Source organism: Acanthisitta chloris, unplaced genomic scaffold (genome assembly GCF_000695815.1).
Source record: "Acanthisitta chloris isolate BGI_N310 unplaced genomic scaffold, ASM69581v1 scaffold26963, whole genome shotgun sequence".
Taxonomy (NCBI): Eukaryota; Metazoa; Chordata; class Aves; order Passeriformes; family Acanthisittidae; genus Acanthisitta; species Acanthisitta chloris.
Genome location: NW_008665848.1, coordinates 283 through 9,563, shown reverse-complemented (window position 1 = coordinate 9,563; position 9,281 = coordinate 283). Strand labels below are relative to the sequence as shown.

Here is a 9,281-nt window from a genome sequence, read left to right as displayed (position 1 = left end):
AGAGAGACAGAAACACTGAGATCTGGAGGCAATAATGGGAATGAAAAATACAGAAAGGAAGCAGAATCCTCACACTTATGCTGGTTACCAGCTCAGTGCAAAGATGGGGATTTAATGTGAGGAGTGAAAAAACACTGCTCCACTTTGACTATACCTCTGAGTTTTAACTACTGTCACAGACTGATCTTTTGCTTCAAGTTTTGCTGAGCTGGAATCAAATCTTCCTATTTTTTTTGGCATTTAATAAGATGAAACATTCTTCAAATTGTGTTTTCAATTTGTTTATTTATCTTTTTTTACAGGTAAAGCTATACCTAAATGTTAGACACATTCCTACTCTGGATGAGTCCAGAGTAGGAGTTTCCTTCAAGCAGCATACACCAAAATGGAGAGAACACAGCAAAAAGAGGTAGCCCCCAAATGTGTTATTTGGGTCTCACACTGAGCACTCAACACTCACATTCCATTTTCATGCCCATCTCTAGGCATTTCTTAAGCCTACAAAACTGGCAGCGATTCCGATGGTGTTTATTGATGATACAGTCCTGGTTGCTACGACAACTGTAGGTCAAATTCTTCCTCACACTCCTTTTAAAGAAACCTTTGCACCCCTCACAACTGACAGCACCATAGTGACGACCTAGGAAACACACAGACTGTTGTTAGAAGGAAATCCCTTACATTTCAGCATACAAATATTTATTTTAAGCAAGCAAAACATTGTAAGTCACCCTTAAACTTGTTTTGTATTTGTACCATCACTTTGGACCACGAAAGCATTATTTAAGTCTTACAGGTTGTTTCTTGTTTACCTATTGCCAGGACTTTTTGGTGAGAGAGTGGAAAGAAGACAGGAAGGCTAAGCCTATTTCTGAATGTGTGGTCTATGAAGTTGTAGCTCCTGTTCTGGACAAGTACAGATGCAATTCTATCTGCTGTTACTTACAGACTATAGGATACATTAGGAAAACATACAGGCTAAGAGTTCAAGTGATTTCAGAAGTAATTTTACAGCAAAATTTAAAAGCAATCTTCATTTAAATTTCCTGTACATGTCAATTCTGGTACTGCTGTAATTGCACAAACACTTGAACAAAGGCAAATGAGAGAGAGGCAGAAGGGTGTCTGCTCTGTGGCATGAAAGCACAGTACGGTTCTGTGACTAAAGTACAGATTTTACCTTGAGACTCCTTGTTACTGCATAGATCTGAAACCCTGAAGCTTCATGGGATCTCTACTTGCCTTTTTCTGTGATAGTGTAAGAGCAAAATCTACCAGGAAGTGTTAAGTTTGCTAGAGAGCACTAAGAAGTGTTTCCTTGGAGCAGCTGGACACTTCTAGGTGCCATCTTTATTCCGTGCTTGCCCATCTCTGTGGGGAACTGGACTAAATGCTTCAAGTAGCCTTTTTCCACTACCAGGAGCTATTCAATCACTATTTCATCTTGCAGCCAATTAATCATATGCCCCAGTTGAAGCAAATAACTACTCTGTGTGTACAGATACAAAGTACGTTATCCTTTTCCATTTAGAAACTCAACTGATTTGCTGTCAGCATGACTAAAATCAATTAAAACACATGAAAAGTCATCTCTTCATCCCAGTCATCTTTTGAAGCAAGTTTTCTTGAACACCACGTTTTTTTTGTGCTTCCTTACCTGATGCTTTATCTCCACAGACTACACAATATTCTACTACCTGGGGCCGCTGAACATCAGCTTTTCCCAGCAAACGTTCCACTGAAGCAGAGTCTGTCACTATCTGAAGCAAAATTGAAGAACAAAAAGAGGTAATTAGCCTGACATGAAAGTAAGGAGCTTTGCTACAGAACAAGATTGGTCTGTCAGCTGAGAAGAGGTGACTGAATTTAAGGATAAGCATGACATGTGGAGTGAAATTAAGTAGTATCGAGCGCAATTTAATGAGAGGTTTTACTGTCAATAGTGACACTGTTGGGACAGTCATATCAAAACAAATTCCAAGTAAAACTCCTGGCTGTGTTCAGCACAAGAAAGTTTCCTCATTTGTGCAACCACTGGCACAGGTTGCCCAGGGAGGCTGTGGCTGCCCCAGCCCTGGTGGTGTTCAATCCAGGCTGGATGAGCCTTGAGCAACCTGATCTAGTGAGGTGGTGTCCCTGTCCAGGGCAGGGGTTGGGACTGGATGATCTGTAAAGTCCATTCCAACCCTTAAATTCTATGATTCATGTACAAATGATTCTCCTTCCTGTAAAATATTCTCTATTCTAACAGCAGCAATGGGCACCAGGCACTGGGTTTTATTTATTTTCTTTTAAAACTGCTAGGAAGAAATCTCCAATTTTACTAGAGGAAGATTATTGTTTCTATCATTGGCTTTGCAAAGCTCCCATTGGTCTACATTATGCTCAAGACCCACAAAAACTCTAGCAGAGGACACCTTTACTTCCAACAGCTGTTACTGCAATGTCTTGACACTGAGCATGAAGTGTGAACTCACATAAGTTTGCTCAGGTGAGTTGTATCTCTGTGTACCTGTGCATCCTGCCACTTCTCACAGGCACTACCTTAAGGATTCCCTGGTGTCTCTGGCACTCAAATGAGAGCACACAACAGGCTGATGAGTGCAAGGGAATGTGTGAGGAATGTGGAGACAGAAGGATTTCAGACTGAATAATGAAGCCTACAATTAGCATGGTCTAACCCATGTCATCAGACCGTTCGAAAACTATTGCAAGTATAGCCTTAAGTAGTCTAAAAACCAGAAAATGAAACCCAAAAACCTCTGGTCTATCTCAATTGCTGTACTTACCTGAATTCTGCCTGGCACAATGTTGTCTGTGGTGGTGAAGATAAGCTGTTTGGCATTAGATGTCTCAGGTGCTGCCAGTATCACCTTTCCTGTACCAGTTCCATCTGGACTGGCTAAAATAAACTGTTGCTTTGGAGACACAGCTGAGTCCACTGCTGTCACTATTTGAATTTTCTGACCTGTTTGCTGATCTGTCACAATCTGTAAAACACATTGAAGAAATTCAGGACCACAGTAAACTTTACATTTCAAACCTTTTCATTCTGGCTCGGAATTGTATCCATGAAAAATCACAAAGCAGTTCCCTGATTTTTCTTTAGAGATGGCACCAAGGAGATGTTCTCCAGTTAGCAACAGCATTTAGCTTGTTACTCCTTAAAGCTATCAACAAAAGGTGGAATCAGGCAGCCTGAGTATTTCCCATGCTGATTCTCAAGGTTCTATTATGCTGGGAGGTTTCTTTTTTGATACAGTTCTCTGGGAGCACAATCTATATTTTGCCTGGTAGAGTAACCATATCAATATGCCTCAGTATTTCACTAACACTTCACAACTCTTGTATCATTTGCCACTGCATACACTCTGATACATCAGTGACACCTTCCTGTAATCTGCCAGGAACAACGACTCACTGTACAGCATTCCCAAAGGCTGAGTTTGGGTTTAGCAGATTAATCTCCCACTGGCTCCTAAAGAAATGGGGGGAGGAATGCCTTTGGAGATGACCTCAGGTGTCCTGCTGACAATGTCTGCCCACTGGCTGTGTGGGCTCAGGAGATTTCTCTGTGTAGCTTAGCTTTAATTTCTGCCAATACTCCTCACTGACATCAACAGGAGCATTGTACCCAGCCAACCCATCACCCTCAAATACTTGCTGAGGGGCAAAGAGAATTCCAGTTTGCACTAAAAATGATCTGTTCCCACAGAATTTCAGGGAGTACTGCACAGACTTCAGTATGGTTTTATAAGTGGGAGGAGGAGAAAACCCAGAGCTGGAGGAGATAGTCAATGGGTGGATCCTCACCTGAATGCGCTGTGGTGAAGCTACAGAGGAGTCTGTGGAAATTATCTGGATACGCTGGGAAGGGCTGGTCATCACTGGAGATTCAGATAGCAAAGTCTGAACAGTCTGCACCTGTGAATAACACAGTTTTCATTTACTGGTGAGGCACTGAATGCTTTAAAAAATACGTGTACTTATTAAAGATCAGCCTTACAGCATGGGATGTAAAATATTGGCAAGGTTACAGTCATTAAACCAACTAGGATTTGGTTTCGATTAATCATCAGAATTTTTCATACTAGAGTACCAAACTATAATGCAAAGCCAGTTCTGAATACCTGGAAAAAGCTTAGAAAACAGTTTGCATAGCTGTTTTCAGAGCAAAACTGTTAAATGTTGAACTAAACATGCAAGACAACAGTGGCTCGACAGCTTTTACATTCTGTTCATAGAACAGAGGACACTGGCCATGTACTAGGGAAGACAGTGGGAAGGAATTGTTCCCCGTGAGGTGCTGAGGCTCTGGCACAGGTTGCCCAGAGCAGCTGTGGCTGTTCCATCCCTAGAAGTGTTCCAGGTCAGGCTGGATGGGGCTTGGAACAACCTGGGCTGGTGGAAAGTGTCCCTGCCCATGGCAGGGGATGGGACTAGACAATCTTGAAGGTCTCATCCCGAGCAAAGAACTCTATGATTCTGTGATCAGCACTGACATGTATCCAAACCCAGGAACTTCAGAAGTTCTTTTCATTAAATCCTCTTTTAACCAATCTTGGAATGATTTATCACAATCTACACCGCTGGACAACAGGGGAGTGTCAGTTTCAGCTTGCTTTGCAAAATCTTTGCTGCATATACAGCAAAGATCATTCATGATGTAAAGTAAGAAAAAACAGCTTGGATAGCAAGGAACATGTCCTGCAGGTACTTCCTAAGGAAGAAAAGGTGTTAAAGTACACAGTACTTAATGAAGTCATAGTGTTCTACTCTCCCATTGCCTGTACCGTAAGTAGTCCCATATACCATAAAGGTATAACCTAAATTTAACACACTATCTCTAATTATCTTTAATACACAGGTCACAAAAGTTGTGCTAAATGAGGAATATACACAGGAGAGATATAGAAATAGCAGAATCTTCAAATTATTGGATGATTCAAAGCATTCAGCTGCAGAAAACAGGATACCTAGGCCAGAAAAAAACACAGTACTGCCAGAATCAAGACTCTTGGAGGACACATTTGAACAATGATCTTGTCTTCCATGACAAAGTATTAACTAAGCTATGCACCTAAATTAGAGCAAGATCTTTTAAAACTGTTTTGGAGTTCTTCACCTTCAACTGTCGCATCCTTAGCCTTTCATTCCCGTGTCTTCAGACCTTACACCACAATGCACTGCAGGCAGCTTGGAAACAGAGACAACTACTAAAAATTCTTCCTGGTCACATCAGAGCTGCTGTTGGAAAGAGGAAATAGCCCTTATTCCTCCCCATAGAGACAGCTCTGTTTAAAAACTCTGCAGCAAAATCTAAGGCACTGCACGGGGAACATATCTGCGGGTCAAAACCAAATACATTTTTCTTAGACATGTAAGTGAAATCCGAGTTGGTGCTGGGACTGAACCCAGGCCACTGACACATTGCCCAGTGGCAGTACTATAGAAGTAATGGAGAAAAGCAGCATTATGTAGTTTTGCATTAAGGCTGAAGCATTTTTGCAGCTTTTTGAAAGCCACTGGGGTTGAGGAGGAATTGCTGCCATTCCCCCCGACTCCCCTGGCTGCTCTCTGTTCTCCAGTCCCACGTACCTAAGTGAAGGCAACTGCAGACACTAAAAATGGAACTCTCTCACCAACCTGTTCAGAAACACAAGCTGGAAAAAAAAATCAACAAGCAACACTGATATACAGCAGAAGCAAGCAACAGCAGTGAAACCACTTGAAACCGTTACAAGGACAACTTTACAAAGTCCTAGAAATGGAGTAAGCACAGAAGTACATGAAGTACTGGAGCTCACTCAGCAACTCCTGTGATACATTCAGTGTCATGAAACACAAATCTGAGGGACTGTTGCTCAAGAGAGAGAAACAACAGACAGCCTGCTCATGTCTGATTTGGTGCTTGGCATCACAGCTCTCAGCAAACCCATGCACTACACATGTGGCAGTTATGCTGAAAAAACAATGCAGATACAGCTAAAGCTGCTAATATTTGCAGTAAGTTATCCTGTGTGCAACTCGCCTCTCACAACTCCTAACCTGAAATTCAGTGCATGATTAATGACTCTTCTTCCAGTCCGTTTTCATCCATGACAAATGGTATTGTGAAAACCTCTCATTTTTCAGGCCAGGCCCAAGTTTGATTCCATATTTTCTCTAAGAAATGGTGAGTACAAATATAGAATTTCAGCACATTTGAAGAACACTAGCAGTGTATTTACCTGTACTACAAACCATCTGAGTGCAGGCACAGAGAGCAGGCAGCCAGCCTTTCACAAAGGAGTGATTCAACATAAACACAGCACTAATGAACTCTTAACGAGATAATGCTGCTTAGAACTGGTTTGCCATGAACAAAGTTTTCAGGGTGTTATGCAGTGGACAGGCACAGAATTTCAGGAGCAGCTGAAGGCTATAAAGGGATGAAGGCCTCAATTTACCCACCGGCCAGGAGGAAATCACAGAGCTTCATACACTCTTGAGATGGAGCGATCTCTCCAGAGGCAAGATACAACCATCACACTATGTTACCACGGTGCATTTCCTGCACGAGGAATTACAAATGTCACATATTTTGTGTGCTTTAGATGTTATCACAGCACCCAAGTTCTACCAAAATGCTATAAGGTTTGCCTTTTTTTTACACTACAGGTTTGTTTCCAAGTATGTTTAAAAAATGTAGCTTTCCAAACTCATACCTGCTACAGAAAACCAGAGAGGAAAATCTCTTGTTGGTTTTCAGTGTGAAACTTAGGGAGTTTTTTGAAATTATTTCCAGGACACTCAGTAGGCCATTTTCCACACTAAAAAGAACCAAATTGTTTTAGAAAAAAAAAATTGTTCTAAGGAATCTCAAATCCAGCTCTGAAAACAGAATTCAACTTGTATTTGCTTCATATACAGAGCTGCTTCTTGAACTAAGAGTATTTTTTTAATATCCAGGTGTAATCTTAGTTCAGTAGGTGAAAGAAAACTCCAAACTAATGTCTGGAATGTGGCCTTGTCTACAGAGCTCTCACAGCTCACTTGCCCATTGCTGTTTATTCAATCCCTTAACTTTGCAATCACATGAAAAATCACAGTAAATTTGAAGGATTAAACCAAGTCATTTCAATCAGACAAAAGAGCTAGTCTATTTTTTGACTAAACTTTACATAGTGAAGGAGATAGATTATTTTCTATGGCCATGAACTCTTGTAGTTTATGAGTTGGTTTAAACATTTTAGCTGTGGAGTGTCCAAGCTTCAGTGAATGTACACCAAGACATCACTTAATATCACTTTAGATGGATGTTGTGCTCTTTTTCTTATACATGTAGGCAGAAAACATAAAACCTGATGTGAATTATTCACCCTACTGCAAATTCAATATAGTGCCTAAGCAGAACAGGTAACTTCAAACCCTGTTCTGGATTTAGATTACAGCTCAGGTGAGAAGCAGAAACCTTTCACACCCAAAATGATCAGTCTAAGGCTCAAACAACCAGAAAATCTGTGGTATGGATTTCCTAAACAATCCATACTACAGCCAAGTTTCTCTGCAGCTCATGTTGAATTTCCTACTTGTGTTCCTAACATGAAGGAACCAGAACGAGGTGAGCAAAACACGTCCTGGCTGCACTGGTTTTGTGTCTGTACCCAAGTGTAAAGCAATACTGTTCTATAAAGATTTTCCATTCCATTTCTACTTAATTGCAAACAGCAAGGGCTCCCTAATATGTTTTAATTTCAAAAGCTCATATACCAACTGTTGTGATATTATCTGTCACTCACCTCAGCCACCTGCTGAGCCTCCACTACCTGCTGAGCCAGCACCTCCATACTGGTTGCCATGGTGAAACAGGATCATTAGAGAACCTGTTTGGAAAGATGCCAGCAACTTCCATCAGGCACAAGGGTTAGGGTGTTTGCTTGTCATTACAGAGAGCTCGGAGATGACTTTCTGATACCTTCCAGCCCTGCTTGCTGTACCTGGCAAGGCAGAGCAGATGCCACTGCTGTGTGCACACACACACACACAGGACGTGCACACTGAATCCATGCTGGGCAAACAGCCGAGGCACAGCTACTCTTCTGCTGTACAAACCCTTTCACATGCTACTGCTGCTCCTACTTGAGCTGTCAACTTCATAAATGAGAGAGGACTAATCTGAGTGTCAGCTGCTGATGCAGTTTGGGGAGTTCACGGATCTCCCAGGTGCTTTCCTCAGCTCAAGGAGGAAAAACCTAACAGTGCAACTGCTTCTACATCACACACTGAGCCAGGGAGCAGCAACCCAAGGATGCTGTTTTGCACAGCATTTGATTGAGTCGTTCTGTCAAACTGCCATGTGTTCATCCACAGTCTTAGAATAATCTTGCACTATAAGGGAAATAAACTGTCACATCTAAAATGTCTATTATCCAAATTATTTTTATTATAATGTGAAAGTATTATCCCTCTGAGAAGAGAATTCCGCAGAATCACTTTATCCTGAGTGACTGGCACCTTCAACTTTATACCCTTTGGAGCTAAAAACAGAGACAAAGCAATCACAAAGACAAAGACTCCAGAAAAAAAAAACCTCACTTTATCCTGAGTGACTGGCACCTTCAACTTTATACCCTTTGGAGCTAAAAACAGAGACAAAGCAATCACAAAGACTCCAGAAAAAAAAAAAACAACTACATCCAATGTATTTGTAATTATCATTATTAGGGCTGTGTTTCTCCCAAGGTAAATTTAATTAAGCTTTCCAATTAATGCATTCAGTTTTTAACAGTGTCTCATTACAGGGCCTGACCTGTAGGTGACAAAAAGGCTCTCCTGACCACAGGCAATTAAAGGCTTCACTGAAAACCTGTTTTTGCAAGTATTTGATTTAAATGTAACAATACTGCAAACAACAGCACAACATGTAACAGAAAAGTGCAGGCGAGTTCTGGGCACCAACACCCATCCCATTCACACGGGACTTCTACAGAGCTGACACGGCTGAGAACACCACAATCCATGTTTATATCATGCCAAGTGTGAAAACTATTTTGTGTACATCAGGCCAAGATTATTTGCAACAACGCACAACCAGAGCTGAGACATTCCCTATGGAAATGGTCATTTTTTAATCATGTGTTCAGCTGGCACAGTAAGGTGATGAACCGTTTGCAGCAAACCCAGCTTGGCCACTGATTCTCAGCTGTTCAGTGATGCTTTTTCCTCTACATTCAGCAAGAAAAATAGCTACATCTCCTAACAGGCTGTGCCCTCAGTGCTGCGAGGTGACAGGAGCCGCA

General features: G+C 41.5%; 1 protein-coding gene across 1 annotated transcript in view; it reads right to left on the bottom strand.

Annotated features, from left to right (window-relative positions):
* NR2C2 (nuclear receptor subfamily 2, group C, member 2) overlaps positions 1-7,841 on the bottom strand; it is a 16,694-nt gene extending 8,853 nt beyond the window's left edge. The window contains exons 1-6 of the mRNA XM_009071907.1: positions 7,782-7,841; positions 3,814-3,924; positions 2,790-2,990; positions 1,658-1,760; positions 461-640; positions 301-314 (exon numbers count right to left, since the gene is read on the bottom strand). Of these exons, the coding sequence (XP_009070155.1) occupies positions 301-314; positions 461-640; positions 1,658-1,760; positions 2,790-2,990; positions 3,814-3,924; positions 7,782-7,841 (669 nt within the window). The remainder of the gene's footprint in view (positions 1-300; positions 315-460; positions 641-1,657; positions 1,761-2,789; positions 2,991-3,813; positions 3,925-7,781) is intronic.
* Positions 7,842-9,281: the final 1,440 nt, after the last annotated feature.